The sequence below is a fragment of the Hylobates moloch genome, unplaced genomic scaffold (genome assembly GCF_009828535.3).
Source record: "Hylobates moloch isolate HMO894 unplaced genomic scaffold, HMol_V3 SCAFFOLD_1, whole genome shotgun sequence".
In the NCBI taxonomy this organism is placed as follows: Eukaryota; Metazoa; Chordata; class Mammalia; order Primates; family Hylobatidae; genus Hylobates; species Hylobates moloch.
In genome coordinates, this window is record NW_026652276.1 from 31,321,132 (window position 1) to 31,344,896 (window position 23,765).

Genomic DNA, 23,765 nt, shown 5'->3' on the forward strand with positions numbered 1-23,765 from the left:
AAAGAAAAGAAAAGAAAAGAAAAGAAAAGAAAAGAAAAGAAAAGAAAAGAAAAGAAATCCATACTCTAAACACCTCTGTCACATTTCTCAACTTCAATATCCTGGGAAGGGATAATAATATTCCTGGATTAGCCAAATGGGTGAGAATGAGGATCAAAAAAGAAGCAATACACAAACATCATGATGGAAGGTTCATAAATTAAATCTATGTTTCATTTTATCAAGTTTTTAGAGTATTCTGCCCGTTAAAGTGTCGTGAATTTGCAGATACTGTTTTAAAAATAGAGTCTCTTAAAGTATAGAAAGAGTTCAGAATACAGAACAGCAACTTTTCCTACCTTGATCACCATTAATCAGCACCATAAAACGTAAAAAGCTACAAATAAGCACATAGGCAAGCCTAGTCCACCAAAAATATGGTATTAGTAAATTGATGAAATCTCATGAAGAGTAAGTAACTTAGGAAGGACTGTACGGTTTTGAAGAAGTGACTGACAATTTAATTGCAAAAGACACAGAATATTAAGGCATAACAAAGTAAACTGAAATAAAGTTTAGGTATCAATATTCATCTCTGGGAAACAAAGTTGTGAATCAGTTCCTTTAGATAACATGTGGCTCAGGTTGATTTAATAATGGGGCTGGGGTGTCTGCATCTCTATATTGCTTTTCCAGCACTGTATTGCCTATAGTGGAAAAGACTCTTGGAGTCCACCTTGCGAGATTTCTGCACAGCTTCAGCAAAAAGTTTGGTCACCTGAAAATATAATGGTAGGAATCAGTACCCTCCATGAGATGAAAGCGAATTTTTAATGAATCAAGACTGGAAAGTCACAAGTGTCTGCCCCCAGTTTTCGAAGGGGTATGGGATAAAAGCCATAAAAGCTTTTTATTTAATGGAGACTTTCTCCCATGTCTCAGACCTCACCATGGGAACTTTCTTTTATATCTCAGACGTCACTGTGAATACGCTTATTTCTCCTCCCATAGGGATTAAAACTGATTCCCAATAAAAAATAAATATGATAGGCAGAAAGTTAATGAGTCTCCACTCTGTTTCTCCCTGTGATAAATTCGATGGGTCATGTCCAAGTGAAACTGAACATGCTTCATGCAATCATTTTCTGTGAATTGAACAAGCACTTGTGCTACATCTGGACCATCATTAACCTGTTGCTTTTATGTGGTGGCTTTCATTTAGAAACAATGAAATAAATAAAAGTTTGTATCTTTATTCCATGTCATGCTGTCACTTTTTACTCAAAGGATAATTGTAAGGAGAGAGCCATGGCCATTCATGTCCTTTGATTATCTCAATTGCTTGATCACCAACTGTCCCATTTAAGCCACGAGCTACCATGTTAGCATCATTATTTTAGATTATTAAAAATTCCTCTCTATTCTGAAAGTTACAAAGAGGGGAAAAGAGAGATGTGCATCTACTGATTACACCCTTAAGGGAGGCACAGAAATAAAACTCCCATCCAGTCTATATCCAAGGAAAAGACTATACCTGAAAATTAGTGAGGAGAGGGATTCCACTGTCAACAGCTGTCCTCCGAATCACATAATTATCATGGACAAATTTAGTGTTGTTGTTGGGAAGGTTAATCACTAGGTCAATGCTGCCATCTCTAATCAATCTGGAAAAATAAACAAAAACTTATAGACAAAAAGGCATATTTTATGGTTAGTTTATAAGATACTTACATAAATTGCTCTCTTAGCCATTCAAGTCAATGCCATGCTGAGTTGACTGCCATCTGCCCTCCTCTATTGCTAAGTAGATGTTTAAATTACACTTATATAGGGATTATATTGTGTTCTTGAAGGAATTCTGGTGCAAGTCTAATGGAATGCAGATGTTTGTTTTCTCTTTAAAATGCTATCTGTTCACTCATTAAGAACTGGTAATTTGATAGATATTTACTTATTTTTTAAAAAGAGGTGATCCCTCCACCATTGAATGCACTTTCACCCCCATGCTCCCACTCCCACATGAACTCTATTGCCTCCTAAGTAGTGCTAATTATTGTTTTACAATGCCCCAAACACAGAGCTATTACATCCTTGGAAGCCTGCTAAGGTTTGAACACAATGCCATTATTTTATTAAAGTGATAATAATTTATGTGTTGGCTTCTCAAGAACGCTAACAAATAACATATTGCATAGAATGGCACAGCCATTCTGTAGGCTGTACTGTCTTAAAATAGTAGAGAATTATCTCCCGTGCACTTTTGCCATGTAGATCTTTAAGGGCTGATGCAATGGTATTCCTGAAGATTCACACAATCTGCTGAAATAAAATGTCTTACAAAATCTAATGATGACATGGTCTAAGGCATAAAAACCTGGTCAAGGAATGAAAATTAGGTAATCCAATGGATGACATCATCATAGTACTCAACATAGGTTCCTGTATGTAGTAAGTGCTCAACCAATTGATTTATGATGCACAACCTTAGTGAAATATAGCTGGTCATCTTATACTTGATATACTTATCTATACACAATATAAGTTTGACATGAAATATAAAGTGCTACATTACATTCTTCATGCTCTCACTTGTTTCAATCAAGGAAAGTATCCTTACTAAGAAGTATTTTGAAACACGTTTCATATCACCATGTACACATGATGTTATATATTCCATAGTAATGGAGAGTGAAGCTTGACAGTCATCCACAAATGTATTCATTTTTAAATTTGTTTTAAAAGGCTTGCAATCAAGTAAGGTGAAATATTCATATACTGGTTCTCAAAGTTAATCCTCTAAATTATTTCAGAAAACAGTATGCCTAGTTCTTACTTTCTGATGGAAGAGAGGCTGGGATTCTGTCCTTCTTGAGACGGCCATGCCACTGGGGTGGCAGGGACATTGTTGGCGTTGAGCCAGTCTGATGTGGCTTCTGTGGCAAACAGCTGCATTTAAAATGAAAAAATCAATTACTGTATCACAGTGATTTCTTATTTTTATGGAACATGTAATTTAAAACATAAAGAAGAAATTGCTGAACATGAAGAGTAGTATAGTGCCATGGATAGAGACTTGGACTCAGAGTCCAGAGGCATGGGCACTTTAAATATTTTTTATATATTTGCAGTGATTTAAAAAACTTAAGAACCTCAATTTTATTTGCTTTTCCATTTTAATAATTATATATTTAATTTGAATTAAATAATTCAATGACAATTTCTCATAAATTTAATAATGTCTCAATTATCCATGGCTAATACCTTGCTAGCAGGTCAACAAATCCCCATGGCCACAGGCCCATCATAAGCCTTGGGAATAATTTCGTTTTACTCAACCAGGCTTTGTGTGGAGGTATTCACTGCAAAGAAGTTTTGCCTGTAACTGTCACAGCTAGAATCTATAACCTCATATGAAAACAAAAAAAGGAAAAACATATGGAAATGTATTGGAACTTTGTCTCAATTGTGCTTAAGCTAAACTTTCTCAGTTTTTAGCTGGCAACTTCTATTGAATTTGTGATAATTTTGTTAAAAGTTAATACCAGTCTTTTTAATGATTTTCCTCTAAGTTTTGAAACTACCAAGTTAGTTAAACCTTTCATTATCAAAAGGACATATTTTGGGCTATTTCTTTTTCAATATTCTGCAACATTTTGATTTGTGGACAGATTCTATGCTGACAGAAAACAACTTAAAACTAATGAACATACCTTGAAACCTTCATTGTGTAATTGTTCAGCCACACCAAGGAATCTTGGCCGGAATGATTGCTGAAAAGGAATTTCACAAAATTCACTTTTTAGACATACATGCTCTTCATTTAGTCATATGCAATATGGTATTTCCTTACATCTTAAAAGACAATGCCACATGTTGCTGGATGCTTTATATTAAAAAATGACAAGTTTTATCCTTTTATCCTTCTACGGTGAGTGTGAGTTTTAGCTCAAGATAATTTAGATGAAATTCCATCCACATTTTCTTGATCCCTGCTTTTCACCTTGTTCTTAACTCCTTTTATTCTCTATTTAATCCACTTGGTCTTTGTAAGTTCAGATCCACTCCAGTTCTACAAGGATCCTTTTCCTGGTCAGGGAGAACTTAAAAGATATGTAAGTTAGAAGCCAGTACCGAGTCAGGCTAGCTGTTTTGCCTATTCAACCTGCTCTTATTTCTTTTTCTTTTTTTTTTGAGACGGAGTTTTTTGCTCTTGTTGCCCAAGCTGGAGTGCAATGGCACAATCTTGGCTCACTGGCAACCTCTGCCTCCCGGGTTCAAGTGATTCTCCTCCCTCAGCCTCCCAAGTAGCTGGCATTACAGGCATCCACCACCATGCCCAGCTAATTTTGTATTTTTAGTAGAGATGGGGTTTTTCCATGTTGGTCAGGCTGGTCTGAAACTCCCGACCTCAGGTGATCCGCCCGCCTCAGCCTCCCAAAGTGCTGAGATTACAGGCGTGAGCCACTGTACCCAGCCTCAACTTGCTCTTATTTCTAAGTTCTAATTTTGTACTGCTCTTCAATAACTAGGCCATTTTCCTAGTAGCTCATGCACTAGTCCCTGCAATAACACAATCATTGGAACTCATTTTTTCATTTACTCTGAGGCAATAAGAATTTGTAGCGAACGAATGAGCTCTGAAGTCAGTTAGCTGCATTTCAAATTCTGGCTTTCACCATTCACTAGCGATATGTGCTTGAAAAAGTTAATGTCTTTGGCCTTCATTTCTTCATTTCTAAAACAGTGATGACAATAGTAGTATTTCAACTTTTTGAGGCTCCACACCTTATTAAACTGTGTGACCTTGAATATCTTACTTAACAACTCTATGATGCAGTTTCCTCATCTGTTAAACAGGAATAGTAACAGTTCTTCCATTAGTAAGAGTGTTCAATAAACTAATTTAGAAGTAAGCACTACTTAAGTGTTAGTACTATAATTTAGCACAGTTACTTGCCTATTAATATTTCTTAATATTATTATAATTACAATAATCGTTTTTTCAGCCCCCCTAAAAACTAGATTCCTGCCCTTACATCCTAGTTTCCAAGCGTGGGTTCCTCTACCCATGATTACACTTACCACCCAAACCGACTGCCCCCTCATTTATATGCATTTCATTTCCACACAGGCTTCCCTAATGCTCCATCTCACTGTTCAGATATTTTCCTGCAGTCCATTGCTGTGTCCTTCCTAGGATCCCAGGTAGACCTGTGCAGTGTCCAGCCCCTACCTTCCCTGGATTCCTGACCATTGCCATCAGGAGTTCCCTAGTTCTGAACATACTTCCTGTGATCAAGAGCTAGTATTTGCAAGATAGTGGTCAGAATGAAAGAAAACAACACTAGGTGACCTACCCAAAGATCAAACCCTGACCTTGACTTCATTAACATGAGTGTCTGAGTAACTGAGCTGGCGTATTTAAAATCATATACTGTTAAAAACATATCCATTCTTCTTTAAATAGGAACATTCTTGTTGGTTTCCCTTGTAAAAAGGTTTTAAACGGATGACATAAGCTGGTTACTTCAGCAAATGTCTTGTAATCTGTTTATAAACCATATTAGTGATGGCTGGAAAAAATCAAATGATCTTATTTCAGAGTCAGAAACTAAGAACTGTGACAATAAAACATATATGATCCTTGCACAATTTTGATAATGTTTACCCCATAACACCCCCTAATATTTACTTGCAGAGGATTTCTGAGCATAGATCTAAATCCTAAGAAAAGACCCCAAAGACTATGTTCAAATATAAAATTCTTTCAGATTCTGGTCCTCTCAATCCCAGAACTGCAGTTTTATAAGAGGAAACTATTGGCAAATAGAAAAGATAAATGTAACTGGATGAATTTCAGCTGAGGCAGGCTCAGGGGTTATTCATGACTGCCTTCTAGAACATGAATTGTAACCATGCCCAGGACAGTAACTTTTCATTTCCACTTAGGACCAAACAGAAAGAAATGAGCTTAGATGCAAGAAGCTCATGGTTAGACATAAAAACAAAAAAAAAAGTAAAAAATTAGAGAATAACTCTTAGTGACATCAGGACAATTGGTTAGACAGAAGAATAAGACAATTCAAGTTTCATTCTCCTCAGAAAAGGCAAAGGGCTAAATTTGATGGCATATAACTTTTTTTCATGTTTTAAGATTCCTTGGTATGTAACAAATATATATGAAATGTCCAAAATGAACTTCTGAATGTTGTTAAATACCCCTAATACGGAACATTACATTGTGACTCTCTGCTAAACACAGAATAGACTTCAGTAAGTACCAAGTCATATTAGAAGGCTCAGCATAATGATCTCCAACACTTCCTAATTGATACATTAATCATGCACTCAACTTCTCTCAATCTTTTATACTTTCCCCTAGCAAAAATTCCCTGATAATATGTTTGACAATAATAAGTGCTAACATAACTTTTAACCAGGTTTCTAAAGTACCATTGCTCAAGCAGCGTGGTTCTCAAATTGTGGTCCCCGGGGAGAGTAGCATCAGCATTACCTGGGAATTTATTAAAAATATGAAAATTTGAACCCCACCCCAGATCTATTGAATCAGGAACTCTGGAGTGGATCTTAGCAGTTTGTTGTTTTACAAACGCTGCAGGTGATTTTGATGCATACTTAAGTTTGGGAAAGGGGAGAATAGGGGATAGGAAGACTATCCTTCACTCATTGTGTAATATGAGGTCAAGATTGCATTAACCTTGGCTAAAATCACCATGAAAAACATTGAGGGAGGAGTACTAGAATGTAATTTTTTTCTTTGCCATTTTAAAGTAAAATAAGTCAGCAAGTCCTTTAAGACCTGCAGACACCAGGCAGAACCTCATTATGGAGCTGTTTCAGTGTTGTCCCCCAGGTGGAAAAGATAAATATCCAACATGACAGTATTGACAGTTCCCAGCCAGGAAACCACTCTACCTTCTGGTCTGGGTGTTGGCTTCCATAGGCACATTATAAACTTCTATCAAACATGTATTGAACAATTGTGACACTTAAACAGCCTCTCTACAAAAAGAAATTACAGCCGTCAGCTTGCATCTGAGTAGCCTCAGATTTAAAAGCTGATTGAAAATACCTGCGTAAGAAACCATTCGTTATAAAAGGTGAAAAGTACAAGCTGATTTCTTTTCTTGGAAATGTTTATAAAGAAGACAGTCCTTTAAAAGTGAAAAAAATATATATTTCCTCCAATGATCCTTTTCACATTTATCCAACTCCAGGCTACAGAAAAGAAAGCCAAGTTAATACTATGTGATGCCTGTGGATTCTACGGGGACCTCTGGATTGACAACTCTATGGTTGTTCCTAATGATTCCATATTAAAGATAAAAGGTTATTCATGTCACTTGGAGTTGTCATTGCAAATAAAATGCTTGCTTTGTGTTTCTGAGCGATGCTGAAGCGCAGATGTCAGATTGGTACTTGCCACTCCACGAGCATCACTGAATAGCCCAATCAGAGAGGAAAACACAGTGAGTGCTCTTGATCTACTCTAGAGTAAATCATTTATTGTTAAAGGGTCTTCCAGAAAACTTCAAAACAAGGCAGATTGCCTACTCACGGCAGCTAAAAATAAATCCTAATGCGATGAAATGTGGCTAGAAATATTACAGGAAAATCAAAGATGATTTTTGTTGCCACATAAACCTGTATTATGCCTTTCTTGTGTTAGAAATGCCTTGGTAGAGACACAAGGCCTGTAATAGATTGCGAAGAATCCTTTGACAAAATCTACATCTTGATTATTTTATCCTAAGTCCTAGTTATAAGATTGATGTTATGAATATTTCAAACTTTCCAGGTACTTTGACCCATTGGATTTAACTTTGGAAGACCAGAAACAGAGAGTCTGTATGTGTAAAGGAGTAGGGTGGGAAAGAGAGAAGAAATTTAAAAGTTAGAAAGACTGCCATATAACCAGTTCTCTTGGAACTTCGTAACATAACTCACCTTCAACTAGATGCCTTCCATTGGACTTACTATCCCTAACCCCCATTTATATATTAGCAGTCCTTTTTTGTGCTATTTTTCAGTTCTAACTTTATATATCCAAAAGTGTTTATATGAGTTCTTCTGACCAAGTAGGACCATGTTAAATAAAATGCTTTTTAAAAGTACAATGTATCCTAAAATATGGAACCCTAATTATTTTATCTGCAATCGCTATGAAGCTGCGGTAAAAAGTTGAGATTAGATTTGGCCCCATACTAACTAAGAAGTAGCCAAGTAAGTTTTATAGCTATTAACTCTCTATTTAGTATATTCTGTCATGCTTTTTCAGTTTATCAGACTAAGCATTTTTAAAAACACCATGAATGAAAATCCTACATATAGTAATGAAGAAACTATGCATTAGCTGATCAATTTTACCATGGCTGTAAATATTTTCTTAAGTATAATTTTATTAAGTATTCTTTAAGTACTTTTTAATATTTTTAAATCTCTGTCCGTATGCTCTCATGTGCAGAAAGTTCTTTGCAACAACTCATGTAGCTGCTAGAACATTTATTTCTTTAAAAAGGAAAGCATTGAAAGGTAGATTTTCAACAGCCAGCTCTCACTGCTTTAAGAAAACATTATTTTTTCTAACAAACCCTTTTTTCCCCTACAAAGCAAAATTCTGTCCACTAATGCCAAAATTACACAAATACTTCATAGGGATCAAATTAATTTTTGCTTCACATTTCCCTGCAGCACTAGAACCAAACAAGGCACAATTTTATACATCACTGCCTTCTTAAAGTGGCATTTTAAAATGTTAGCACTATTATGATTAGATGTGAAGATGTGGACTAAGGGCATGGTCTCCTCTGAATGCCCCCAGGTCTCACATTAAACTTTAAGCCATAACTGGAAGTTGGGCAAATATTCTCCTACTTGGGACTTAATAATACTTAATACCCATTTATAGCGTGATGAGTCTATCATATGGTGTGATTTGTCTCTAAACTGCCATTAAGCTTCACAATTGCAAGTCATCTTGTTAGCCTCTGCTCTAACTATTCACCATCGTCCTTCTGGTACCTTTATAAAGCAAAATCCCAAGTTACTCTTTGCAGAAACTTCTCCAAAGCCACTACCTGTATAGTCTCCAGAGTCTAATTTGCTAATATTAAGACACCCTAATGAGATGGAATCTAAAATAATCACCCACTGGCTTGAGAATACCTGGTACTGTTCTAATTATATTTTTATTGATTTTTAGGTAGCCATGCAGAGTTTGAGCTTATTAAAAGCACAGCAGGGATATTATATAAGACCATTTGTTGTTTTTTTATAGGACCCAAGAATTGCTAATCTCAAATAAAAATGAATGACCAGTTGGGAAGCCTCTAGTATTTTTTCAGGAAATTTATAAACAGGACAATTTGTACACTCTTGCAATTAGTAATAGAAGTAGTTCTAAATAGTAATAAAAAGCATTCCAAATAGTAATAGAAGTTTCCTATCATTTTGCCCTAAGATTTATATTTAACTTACATCAATAAATTGACAATGCATTTTTATTGCATAAAGATATTCATTTCACCCTACTTTGACCTAGAAGGCTTACCAATGAATAATATTTCAAGAACTTCCACAGTGTACTATGAAATGAGCTGACTGTATTAGGCCCATTAAGTCACTACCCTTCAAAAACTTTCAATCTGGAGTGTTGAGAAATTTAATCAAATAACATCCATGTATTCACCTTTGAATCCTTGGCATTTAGAAGTGATTGAAATGTGAAGGACTGAATGAATGAAAGGAAGGAAGGGGAGATGGTCAGGAGAGAACAGATATGACTTCAGTTTGAGAAATGTCGGATTTGAGACATTCAAGTGGAGGTATCCAGCAGATTGTTGGAAATATGGGATGGCTGAGGATTTACAGATGGTAGTTATAGACAGAAGAGTAGGTACTATAACATGGATGAGTTGGCAAGGGGAAAATCAAGAGACAGAGAAATATCAAGAGAAACAGAGGAAGTGAGACCCAACCTCATATAATGCCTATGTTCAGGAACTAAGGATGGAGAGCTAAGAGTAAAACATATAGAAAAGACAAAACCAAAGAATAAGAGATTCATTTTTTTAAAGTACCCTGCATCCCATTTAGAACAAATATGCCTTTGCTAGAAACATTTTCTTTCTGTCTGTATTTTATTTTTGCATGGGCTGATGCAACAGAAGGCAAAATCAGGAAGCAAACAGAGAACAAATGTCCCTTCTTCCTGTAAGTTGCCATAAACGGAAACGTAAAACAGATCTCCCTTCCTCTATACCACAATTAACGTTCTACCCTATCCCTCCCCACTCACCGTGTATGACCATGGGCAAGCACACAGCCACAAACCACTTACCTGGATGCCAATCAGGATGCCTTTCTGGGGTATCTTAAATCCTGTGGAAAGCATTGCCTTTAGGAAGGCTGTATGAATACCTTCACCAAAGCAAGCCACCTGTTTAGAAATAAATACAAAATTAAAATAGAGGATGCAAAGAATAGTCAACCACTCCTACCAAAAATTAAAATTAAAATACACACACACACACACACACACACGCACATGCACCACACAAATGGAAAGTACTTTACTCATAGACTCCTTCTGTAGATTTTATTAATGTTGCCCAAAGACTGTGCAATCTGAATCCAGGGATTAAAAGGCTGGCCAGGGCAGATGTATCTTATATTTTTAATTAAGCATAATGAATGAATAAGCAATTCTTTCTCTATCCAACAACACTCAATGGAGCAACATAACTGGATTCTACTGAGAGTTATTTGGATACAAATCACAGCTTCTGGTCCATAATGTGGTAAGTTTCCGAATGTTAATATGACTTACTGTTTAAATAACAGTATGTGTCATATATACTATGCAGCCGTGCATGAATTTACCGGTCAGTAGCAGAAATGCATAACTGCTGAATTGGTTTGGAGTCATTTCATAGAGCTTATGAAACAGCCTTCTGAGAAATTTAATAACTCCATGAAAACCTCAAAGGAACCTGTTTTTTAAAAACATCATTTTCATAAAGTGAACCAAAATATCCTGCTACTAGTCCTGAATACCACAGCCAAATGGGGAAAAAACAATTCCAAACAAACTAACATATATAGTAATGTTAGGGTATGCAGAAGTTCCATTTAGGTTTATGGTAATTGTGCTACAATATAACTACAAGTCAAATAGCCAACGTAATTATAGAACAAGTGGTATATTTGAACCTGATAGGAGTCAATTCTGCCATGTATATCATCATTTGGCACAGGTACAGAACCACCATTAGAGTAAATACCACTGATGGCTAAATTCATTTCTTAAGCAAATTACCATTTCTGTGCAAGAAAAGTTCTTATGACTATAACCTTCAGCTGGTCACCAGCACATGCGGCTGCTGCTTTTCTCTCCACAGTGAACATTTTACTCAGTCAAGTGCTGGGCAACTAACTTAAATAAGGTCAACCTAAGTTAATGAGTCTCAAATTCTACTGAAAATAATTGGGTAATCCCCTCATAGTGCAGATGCAACAACGCAGACGAGGTTTTGAAAATTTTCTACAGAACCATAAAAAGTAGTTAAATGTGCCATTAAAGATTAGGACTAATATCCCCATTTTACCACTAGGAACATAAAATGCCCCTTACTTATATCAGTAGCTGGATGTTTAATCCTACAACAAGCCATTTGGACACTGAAAATGTCTCTTCGAAGCATAATTAAGATTTTACTAAGCTAGAATTCTGATTTCAGTAATAAAACAGACCTCGTAATATTATACTGTATGACACTTGGAAATATGACTTTCAAATAATGGAAGAAGAATTCTCTTTATACTTGAGAAACAGATATAACAAAGGGGAGCTGAATTTCTCATTCTTTCTTATTTTTATATGTCAATAACTCCCATAACATATGTATGGATGCAGAATGAACATAAGCACTGAAAACAAATTTGCCATGCTAAAGAAAACAGCATGGGCCGGGTGCGGTGGCTCATGTCTGTAGTGGGCGGATCAACTGAGGTCAGGAGTTCGAGACCAGCCTGACCCACATGGAGAAATGCTCTACTAAAAATACAAAATTAGCCGGGCGTGGTGGTGCATGCCTGTAATCCCAGCTACTCAGGAGGTTGAGGCAGGAGAATCGCTTGAACCCAGGAGGCAGAGGTTGCAATGAGCTGAGATCATGCCACTGCACTCCAGCCTGGGCAACAAGAGCGAGCAAAACTCCGTTTCAAAAAAAAAAAAAAAAAAAAAGGAAGAAAGAAAAAAAAAAAAACCAGTAAGAGGGAAAATAGATATCTCTCTGATCTGAACCCTGGGCCAGCTAAAATCAGCATTACTAGTAGTAATGACCATGGTATCAAGATGAACCTGAAGACTGTCTCCTTAAACCGACTGGAGATGAAACGTACATAGCACCCTCATTTAAAAGTAAGGTTTTTTGCCCTTAAATTAAAAGAAGCAACAAAGTGGCAAAGAGTCCCCTTTCTAAGAGTCCAAATACAAACAGGACAGCCATTTATTCCTGATTGACTGCCTTCTTGTCTCACTTGGCTTCTCATCACAGATCTTACTTGTAACCAGGCAACCATATAAAACATCACATACTTTGTTGCAATTAAGTATTTTCTCCTTTTAGGTGTTCCTTAATACCAAGAGGAAACAGTGATGGCTCACAGTCTGATCTCGCCACTCCGATGTGCTCTGATGAGAATCTGAAGGTTGTATCTAGTAAGTCTGTCAAGGGCTAGGTGATTCATAAAATGTCCTGACACTGACATGGAGAGAACTTTCTAGAATCTGACAGCTCTTTACAAGAAACACATTTCACAATCCTAAAGAAACCTTCAGCTGACACAGCCCCAACACAAGTGAAGAGGGACATCCAGTGGCCGATTCCATTATAGTTTTTAGATAATCCCCAGGAGGTTAAAAGTAGTCCTGAAATTTTGTATGTATCTGCAGATTCCACAATGTTTAGGTCTATGATCTTTATAATGCTGTCATTCTCCATATTACTAGTAAAAATCAAATGATCTAATTTCATGGCAGCAAGGCAGGGAATGAGGTGCTGTTACAGAGATACCTGAGAACCTTTAAATAGAAAGTAAGACACAGAAGATATTTACTTGGATGTCTAGATAAATACCTGGAAGATGTTCTCATGTAAAAATGAATTAGGAACATGTGTATTATATTCCCATGTTAAAATATAAACAAGAATTTAGACCCTATTCCAAATAGAAGTAAAATATTTTTTAAATTCAAAATTCATAAGCCCTTTGAGTCTTACTCTGATAGCAGACATTTTTATTCCCTTTATTTTACTGTATTCAAATCATAAAACCATAGATTTCAAAGTAGATTTAATGAAAGCTTCCATGGATAATTAACTAGTTACCTCTCCAGTGGAAGCCATCTCACATCTCAGAATGGGGTCAGCATCCCTCAACCGGGGCCAGGAAAACATGGGAGCCTGTCGGGGAAAAAAAAAAAAAAAAAAAACAGGGAGAAAAATTATGTGAGGGAAAAGTAGAAAATGAATAAGAGAGGATAAATACATTTAGCGAATCATCTCTCACAGAGTTCACTTAGGCTACAGTAGACATGTAAAAAATCTCTTGGGTCCAAGCATCCGACTTGAAAGATAGCTTTAAAAGTCCATTCCAAGAATTTCTTGAGCTCTTGGCCAAAACTTTAGGTTAAATAATCACAAATTAATTCTGTAAATAGGGCCCCTGAGACCAGTCTGGACCAGTATTTCTAATCTGGCCCATGCATATTCCTATTGGAATGATTTCAAAGTCCACTGGGCATTGGTCTCTCCAGACAGAGTTCAAACACATTTTTTCTCTTTGATAGGCTTTGGAAACATTCCTCTTCTTGTTCTGATCATTTGAACTTGCAACAAGCCACCTTGCCAGAAATGGCTGTCTGTAAGCCAGCTTCTGAAACATTAAACTGTTGTTGACACCTCTTAAAAGCTTTGAAAAACATTCTGCTTGGAAACACTTTTGCACAGAACTTTCATATGAACTAGAGTATAGGAGTGCCTCCTTTTCATTTATTTTACTGATGCAATTCATTGAAAACTAAGTTCTTGTTTCTTGCTATATGTCCACTTATCTGGTACATGGAGGAATTTTATCAATTCCTCCATTGATTCTGGCACCCAATCTAAATTATGATGGGAATTCTAGCTTGGGAGTCATTTCACTGGATCATCTTGGTCAAGTTACATATTTCTGCACTTCAGCTTCCCTATTTCCCCATCTGTTGATACCCATTAGCCTCACTAGGGCTATTAAGATTGAAAATGAATGAGTAATTTGAAAAAAATTAAGATTTATATACAATGCTAACTAGGGAATGAGTAAGCTAGAAGATACAGTGCATTTAAAAAATGCATATCTACCTGTAATCCCAGCACTTTGGGAGGCCGAGGCAGGTGGATCACCTGAGGTCAGGAGTTTAAGACCAGCCTTGCCAACATGGCAAAACCCCATCTCTACTAAAAAATACAAAAATTAGCTGGGCATGGTGGCATGTGCCTGTAATCCCAGCTACTTGGGGGGCTGAGGAGGGAGAATCGCTTGAACCTGGAAGGCAGAGGTTGCAGTGAGCTGAGATCATGGCACTGCACTCCAGCCAGGGAGACAGAGCAAGACTCCATCTCAAAAAAAAAAAAAAAAAAAAAAAAAAATGCATCTCTATCCATCAATATTATTTTTAGTTAAAAATTCATATATCAATTTACTAAAAGAAATAAGCATACTCCTATGACTATGAATAAAGAAACATGAACTTAAAATCCATATATAGAATCTCCAGTGAAAAAATATTTTTCAGTGACTACTACTCGTTGGTCTCAAAAAAAATTTCTCTATTTTTCTACTAAAAGATTTAACAATATATGTTTGTGTCATAGTCTCAATGAATAAAATGCCACCCCTCCTCCCAACATAAAAAGTCACATTCCATCTCAATGCACTGTAAAAGTCAAGGCATCCTACATTATCAGCTTAAGCAAGATTAATACAGATTTTTAAATTCACAGCTTCAACTTAAAGTTCCCATCATAAAAGTCAAAAGTCCAAGTCTAAGCTGTAACACAATTATGGCTGATGTCACTAGTACATAGAGGAACAGAAACCTTTTGAAAACATCAGAAATTTGTCAATTTTACATAAATATATCAATATTAATGTTACATAAATATATTAATATTAATTTTATTGTGCTCTTGATCTGTGTAATTCAAATGTTTATATATCACTAATCCTCATGCCTGTCCAGCCAAGTAGTTAAAGGTCATAATTCTGTGCACAATCATAGTGATGCAGCTAGGAGATCGCAATGGCTTTATTATTAAGGTATTATTTAAAATATACATATGTATTGGAAATTAGTGAACAAATTTTAAATATTCCTGGTCACTCTTTATAAAGGTGTTATCAATTTCAACAACCTCACAGCACCACATATAGCAACAGCTGTCTCAATTTTTCAATGGAAAAATCATGCCACTGAAGAAAATATGTACTAAGCAAAGGTGCTCAATGTGGTAGGAATTTAATCAACCCCACAGGGTAACCCTTTTTACAAAAGTCATGTAAGAGTTGGCACAATTCAAGCTTTATCCTAGCAAAGTATGTCCTGGATTTCTATTTACCAGCTAAACTAGTACCATCATGTGTCAGCTGCAAAAAAACTTATAATTCACTCAGCTACTTGGTTTTGAAGTTATGCAATTCTAGATGGTTTTAAAAATTTTTTTGAAATGTACAATAGTTCACATAAAGTTGCCTATAGTACAACTGCAGTACATTATTGAAAGGAAACGTAAATCCCTAGTCCAACCCTTTAGTTAGAAGGTTTTAAAAGTAACAAGATTTTTGATGACAAATTGTTCTTTTAATTTCACTAGAACTCATAAAATGACTAACAAATTTTTGAAAATGTTACCTTAATTGCAACATAGTCAGCAGGAATTATGGGATGGTCCAATGTTGGAAGAGGTTTCTCATCAACATTCTCTCCAATCATCACCTTGGTGGCCACATCAATGAAGTCAACCCCAAGAGTCTTGGAAACAAAGGGGAAGGATCGAGAAGCTCTCAAGTTACACTCAATCACCTGAAGAGATAAAATTCAAAATGAGAAAGAGGACATTGAGAGCCAGTAACAACAATATTAACATTCTCTCTACCACTGGTTTCCAGCTGTTATTAACTGGGGGCCAGCTAATAAAAAACAAGAGTTTTGCTAATCTTGTCTCTTTTCTCCTCACTGCTTGGATTTTTCCTGATACTTTCAGTCAGTATCTTTCAACTCCAACTTTCTTTCATGCCTTTTTCCAAATTGCATTCCCATGTACTGCTGACAGGTTTAGTTTAATGCAGACCTCAAATAATGCCATACCCCTCCTGAAAACCTCCACTGGATGTCCAATGGCTTCAGATTAAAGTCTAGTCCCTGAAGGCCTTCTGTCCTCTTGCTTCAATGGACCTCACTATCTTTATCTTATACTACCCTCCTGGCCTCAATCTTACTTTCCCAGTTCACCCATTTTACTCAGTAAAATCATCTCACTCAATGAACTATTTACTGTCTCCAAATATGCTCTTTTCTCACCTTTACAGATGATGTTCTATCTATGTGTAATAATCTCTCTACCATCCTTAACTTGTCAAAATTCCAACCATTTTGCAAGATCCAGTTCACAATACAAAATCTACCTTGAAGTCTTTTATGATCTATCCCTAACCAAGCACAGGATGCTCAAATACATGCTCGTGCACACACACTGGTGAATACGTTCTCTCTGCTCTATAATTCTAATACCATTTTATTTGTACATCCCCTCTAGCAACTGTGATACTCTACTTTATAGTTTTCTACAAATTTATCTTCTTCCCCACCTTCACTAAATTGCAATATTTTTTGAGAGCAGAGGCTTCCTTAATACATTTTTGCAGCCACCATATGACTGCAAGTAGGAGGTAAATCAATGCTGGTTACTACTATGGTTTGGATGTGGTTTGTCCCCATCAAAACTCATGTTGAAATTTGGTCCCCAGTGTGGCCGTGATGGAAGCTGGAGACTAGTGGGAGGTGTTTGGGTTGCAGGGGTGGATTTTTCATGAATAAATTAATACTCTCCTGTTGGGGTAGCATCCTTCACCTAAATTAAAAAGGATAATCTCAGTCTGGTAGGAATAAATCAATTCCCACAACGTGGGCTGTTAAAAAGTCTGGTTTCTTCAGTTTCTCTCCCCCACTTTCTCTCTCACCATCTGATTCCTCTGCACCTGCCCACGCCCTTTCCACTCTCCACCATGAATTGAAGCAGCCTGAGACCCTTACCAGATGCAGCTTTCCAATCTTAGACTTTCTAGCCACCAGAATCATAAGCCAAGTAAACCCTTTTCTCTACAAGTTACCCAGACTCAGGTATTCTGTTATAGCAACACAAAACAGACTAAGGCAGTTACTGATTAGCTAAACTAAGTAGACTAAATTAATTAGGACTAATATAGTTCATTTATTATTTTTGCAAATGGTATCATCTCTGGGTAAGGAGTAAAGCAGAATTTCAGTACACAGAATTTATGACTACTCTACACATTCCATTTATTTATGATAGTCTGCCTCACCATATCCATCTATACTATACTGTAGGTGGCATACAGTGACCTTCCCAGTGGATCAGCGTGCTTTACAAAGCTGTAACTGACTTATCAGTGCCACCAATAGCCTGGGCCTTCAAATAAGGTAGACATTATATGCTATGCATCATTCCACACTCAGACACAAACAGATCCAGGGGTCTCAGTTGCTCTTTGTCTGGTGTTCACAGAGAAGATTACCAGAGAGACGCAAACCAACATGATGTAACACAGTGGTGGTGTCCTCTCAGGCACCTTGGCATTTCTTACCAAGACATCATTTCTTTTGACAAGAAATTGGACGTTGAATGGACCAGAGATGGCAAAAGCCTTTGCAATCTTCCGGGTAGCATCCTTCACCTAAATTAAAAAGGATAATCGTATAGTGTGCTGAAGAGCATATCTTAGTTTTTGAAAACTTTCTAAAAAGCACAGTACCTTAAATTTGGATGTCTTTAATTTCTCTTTGCAGAGAACTATATATCTACATTAATAATTATAATGGAGGGCACTATTAGACTTCTATTAACAAAATAATACGCAATAAATAGACAAAAATAATAGGAAAAGAACAAATAATTTTACACGATTATCTCTCTGCCAAATTCCCCTATCTATCTACAATTATATAACCTGGTTTTACATTGAGGGTTAAATGAAATCCTTTCAGTCTAGTTGCCTTAGCACCAGAAACTGCAGTCCAACCTCTATATCAATGTAATGACCTACCTGCTGGGAGGTACAGGCCCTGAAATTACATGGTACTGCAAAGAGACCAGAGAGATTTCTTTTATGTTGCTTTTCTGTTGCCCTGTACTCTACAAGGTTAGATATTATGTTCAGAAGGAAACAGTGTTTCCCTGCAGGGAAGCCCTGCATGTCACATACAGGAATCCCTCTATTCAACCAGAGCCAGAATGTCCCTATGCCAAGAGGGGGCATTGATTACAAAAAGCAAGAGCTCCTCACTCATTATGCTCACAAGAGTGGTTCAGCAATGTAATTGGGTATAAAAGGAAGTAGAGTCTATGACACACTGAGCTCTGAGAGATTTGGAAAATCCTGAGTTCTGAGGATCATTTATCCTGACATGAGAAACTGAAGTACATTTGAAATCGAAGGACTTTTTTTCTTTTATGCTTCTGCTATTACAAAGTATCCTGCTACCTCTAACTTCTAGAACAAAGACCTTCAGAATCCAGCCCAATGTACAACCAGGGAGACAGGTCTGCCTGGATTCTGATGGTAGGGTCACCGGAAAAGCTCACTAAAAAGAGCTGAACCTGAGCCTGATCTAATATACCTAAAGACTAATGGGACCTCCTCAAAGGTTATTTAAGATGATAGGTTCTAAATGTACACCTAGCAGTGCATATTGAGTACTAAGGCAGAGTCATTATTTTTGGTAAGTTCTTTATATGGCTAGCTCTCAAAGAGAGCTCAAAAGAGATATCAGAAAGTGCTGTCTGGAGGTGAAGTCAAGGGTGAGGAGGGAAAGCATAGATTCCAGAAAGTTCTCAAGTGCCTGGTCCACACCTGTTTCACCACTCCTAATTGAGAAGCATTGCTTCAGATGCTGCTCACCTGTGTGTGGCCCTGAAACATTAGAATCCCCAGGAAGCAGCAGTTCTCTAACTGCCATCCCCAGACTACCAGCAATAGCATCACCTTAGGACTTGTGAAAAACGCAAATTCTGGGGCCCAATCCAGAAATATGAAATCAGAAACTGGGGGATGGAGTCCAGCAATGTGTTTAACAAGCTCTCCAGGTGTCTGTGATGCACATTCAAGTTTGAGAACCCCTGTACTCACATACAACCAAAGGGGCTCAAAAGGACAGTGAAGAAAATTGTTATCTTTAGAATACCCAGGTGACTCAGAGCAAGGAAGTTAGCCTCATCATTAAATTTAACCTGCAGCATATCTTACATTGCTACCTAGCTTTAAAAAAAAAAACAACTTAGGTTTTTTTTTTCTGATTGTTGCCTTTTCCCTTCCACTTTCATTTATAAATGATGACCTTTTCAATGGCCCCTTGGCTGATGGTTTGTGTGGGCAGCATCAGAGTGGCATCTCCCGAGTGGACACCTGCATCTTCAACATGTTCGGAGATGGCATGAGAGATAACCTGGCCAAAAAAAAAAAAAAAAAGGATTTTAGAAAGAGTTTTCAGGTACCTCCTTCAAGGAAGCTACTCCCTCATCCTCCCCTTTGGTCCTAACAGATGCACTGAGCATGAACCAGTTCCCTTGCTACATTCCTGATGAGAGCAGTAGATAGTGCTGCCTCTCTGTGCAGTAACAGATTGCCTCTAGAGGCAGCTAAGAGTGGCTAAGAGCCTACGTCCCTCATCCACTGATTAGCATGGATATAAGTAATAGGAAAAGAGTAAAAGTAAACAAATTCATATTGACTTTTAAGAACAGGATAGGAAACTAAAGCATTTGAAGACCATTTAAAATATCTTTATCTTTTAGGCACTGGGAAAGAAAAGAAGGTGGGAGAGCTCAATATCTATCTAGGTAAATGGTATAACTTAGGTGGACTAAAAATAAGTCTCAAAGATCTCATCAAGAGATCATTAAATGGAAGTTTGAAAGAGGAAGGAGTCGAAAGGAAAAATATTCTAGTCCTTTTTTAGAAGTAAGGAAATAAAAGTAATGTAATAATAAATAACCCAGGTTCATGTGACTGGTATGTGACTGAGTTAGGATTTTGAATCTTATCTGTCAGATTCCAAAGTCTATGGTCTCAATCACTATAACCTATATGTTAATAATATGTGTGTCCTTGGGGAATGATGAAGCTGAGAGTAAGCGAGAATAATTGGGTGGGTATAAAAGACTTAAATAAATTACACAAGAGATTTGCTTATCAGATTTAGAAACGTCTTAAAACAGTGACATTTGAGTTTCCATCCTTCTGTTCTGTGACCTGGGCAAAGTGCTTTACTTACTTAGCCTTGGTTTCCAATAAGATAAGAATAACAATGGTACCTGCTCACAGAATGTTTGTAAGGTTAAAAGAGACCACATATAAGTAAGAGCTCATTTTTTACAAGAGCTTATTTATAAAATAATAAGAGCTCATTTTTTGGTGAAATGTCTAGAAAAGGGGAGGCATTCACCCCACTGAGCTCAGCAACAATCATAATATACCTGCAGTTCTATGTTCATTTCTTAGCATGGCAATTTAAAAACTATGTGAATAACCTGGAACATTTCCAAAAGAGGGAGTACGGGACAATGTGCAATAGTCGATATCTGAGAAAACCTTAGGGAAAGCACATATGCTGGCAACCTAGAGCCAAATAAAGCCAACAGACCATCATTATTTTACCAGTACAGTATTTGAAAAAGTACAGATGTCTCTAGGCCAGTCTTACATTCTCCATTTCCATATATGGGTATCACGTTCCTCTTATTTTATATCTCAACCTTCCAATAATTAAGATGTTGAAAACGAAAGAGATTAAGTTTTTGCTCTGAAACTCAGAAAATCAGGGATAAGAGTTCCAAGGAAACAGACCTTAGTTCAAGATAAAGAATACCTGAGATGTCAAAAAAAAGTGACCACAATATATAATCTTACAATGTGTTGAGCTTTGTATCACCAAAGTGTTTAAAAGAAAACAGATGACCACCTTCCAGGGATGCTGTACAGAAAATATCTGACTTGGAGGGTGGAGGGCTGGAATAAATTATCTCTAAAGGTGTTTCAATTCAAGATTATGTGATTCTGTTGTAAGTAGATACCATTACCATTGTTATTAACAAGATTTACTCTGAACTGCTAATCTGGAAGGAAAAGAAGAAAAAGATTTAACATCTTCAGTAGTGTTTGGAAGTATTTGCAAAGCAGAAGATGAATGCCAACTTTGTATTTTTCCTTAAAGCAAGTAAAATGGCATACACTCCCTACAACATAACTTACTACATTTTAAGAGAAGTCACAAATGCATTATTAATACAACTATAAAACTAAAGTAAAATATTCTTCATATTTTCATTTCTCCTTGAAGTTGGAGGTATTCATTGTATTAGAAATACAGGATGTGATATGGTAAGCCAATTTAATATTATTATCCTTATCCACTTTACTCTGTTTGACTTTGCCTTTATTAACCCAATAAAAAGGGAGGAGGCTGGGAAATGAAAGAAGAAAAACCAGAATTCGATTGGGAACTTCAGAAAGAAAAGTATTAGATGTTTTCATAATATCCATTGAAACATAAAAGGAAAGCCACAGACAAAAGAAAATGAGAGAGAAAATCTATTCAAAGGGAATGATGAGTACAGGATGATAATTACTTTTGAATATCATCAGAGAAATTCTAACAGTATGAAACATAGGAAATATGATACCCATGACACATCAACTGAATTGTCAGAGAATTTGATTTTTTTTACAGCTTCTCCACTATTACTGGAGACCTGTTTTATAGATATCATGAATTCTAACCTCTCAATATTTCAAAACTGTTAAAGAAAAAAATGATGAGAAGGCAGGAATGAAGGAGATGAGAATAAAGCACTTACCCTTCCATCTTTGCCAACAGCATCCATTTCTACTTCTCGGGCCCCTTCAACAAATTTTGTCAGCACCACTGGGTGCTCCTGTCACGAAGGAAAACAGAGGAGCAGAACATTTAGCTACCACTATGCATATAGTGTCAATAAGCCATGTAACTTAAGTATTACAAGTATCGGGGCAATACTTGCAAAACACTCAAGGCTGAACATACTACATAAACTCATTACCTAATCTGTGATGTAAGAACAAGGTTGTTCTCTGCTTACAGTGAAGCAGAGAGCCTTTCTCTAACTTTGAGTGCTCAGCAAACTGACCATGAGTTCTGAATCCTCAAGTATAGGCATCCAGGCCAATCAGAGAAAAGAGGGGACTAAGGAGGAAGCAGAATATGGCTTCTTTCTCTGCTACCAGAATCATGAATATTTTTCTACTTTATAATGATATATTATTATTGGTTCAGAATATTTCTTTCTTTCTACCCTTATCTTTTCTAAGCACTACAACTCCCTAAATCATATTTTTCTTTGAGAATTGTGGGAGAACTCAGAATGAGAGTGACATTTTCTTTTGGCCTTATTGGGCCAAAGATGAAATCCTTTACCTCGAGTTGATTTGTCTTATGCCACTTCTAGAGTATGACATTTGTAACTGTAAAATCAAGCATTTTTATTTATTAATCTTCAAAAGTCCTTCCTTTCTTGGCTGTTTCAGACACTTCTCATCTTGAAGTGCTTCCCACACTCATTTCCTCTACGTCAGGGTCGGGATGCCCTCCACAACCTAAGCCCCACTTGCTTTCCTCCAGACTAAATGAAGGGGTTGAGGGAAGATCTCCAGGGTTAGATATCTTCTCCTCTGTCCCGTAGGCTAAAACAACCTGGGCCACTGTCTTCTTACCAGGCCCTGCATTCACTTGCTTCCATGTGTCTCTTCCCCACGTGCATTCTATCTTTTCTCCTCAGCTTCATCTTTCAAATCTCAACTCACCCTTCAAGGCCTAGGTCATATGCTATCTCCTCCCTGAATCCTTCTCTGAATATCCCTTTTGCCTCTGAACACAAACTCCTTCTGGCCACTATCATGAAATGCAGCATTATACAAGGCTGGCCTTCTGAAAAACACTTTTTTCCTTTGGTATCTGTAAACTACATTTTCGTGCTTCTTTCTTCAGCTCATTCGTGGTTCTTTCTTCTCCTCTCTGCCTTAAATGCCAGTATTCCTCTAGTGTCTGTCTTAGCTGTTCCTTTTCTTCTATACTTTCTCCCTCAGTGAGTGCTTCCATTCTCAAATCTTCAATTAAAATGATATGCTATTTATTTCAAAATCTATATTTACTTCTCTATCTCTAGCCGTGATCTTGGTCCTCAATTCCAAACCTATTATAATAACCCTTGCCTTTAAATCATCTCCACTTGGATTCCTCACAGGCAGTTCACATTCAAACGGTTAAAAAATAAATATATAATTCCTCCCTCTATGCTTTTCTCCTCCCTCAGTGTTCCCTATCTCAATAAATGGCATCACTGTCTACCCAGTTATCCAAGGCAGAAAACTCAGGAGTTATCCTTTATCCT

General features: G+C 36.9%; 1 protein-coding gene across 1 annotated transcript in view; it reads right to left on the bottom strand.

The window, feature by feature from the left end:
* Positions 1 to 472: 472 nt before the first annotated feature.
* Positions 473 to 23,765, bottom strand: part of CPS1 (carbamoyl-phosphate synthase 1) — a 155,396-nt gene continuing 132,103 nt past the window's right edge. Inside the window, exons 30-39 of the mRNA XM_032754661.2 lie at positions 22,197 to 22,274; positions 19,679 to 19,786; positions 17,929 to 18,018; positions 15,956 to 16,126; positions 13,392 to 13,466; positions 10,340 to 10,438; positions 3,690 to 3,749; positions 2,813 to 2,925; positions 1,514 to 1,643; positions 473 to 757 (exon numbers count right to left, since the gene is read on the bottom strand). Of these exons, the coding sequence (XP_032610552.1) occupies positions 659 to 757; positions 1,514 to 1,643; positions 2,813 to 2,925; positions 3,690 to 3,749; positions 10,340 to 10,438; positions 13,392 to 13,466; positions 15,956 to 16,126; positions 17,929 to 18,018; positions 19,679 to 19,786; positions 22,197 to 22,274 (1,023 nt within the window). The 3' untranslated portion in view covers positions 473 to 658. The remainder of the gene's footprint in view (positions 758 to 1,513; positions 1,644 to 2,812; positions 2,926 to 3,689; positions 3,750 to 10,339; positions 10,439 to 13,391; positions 13,467 to 15,955; positions 16,127 to 17,928; positions 18,019 to 19,678; positions 19,787 to 22,196; positions 22,275 to 23,765) is intronic.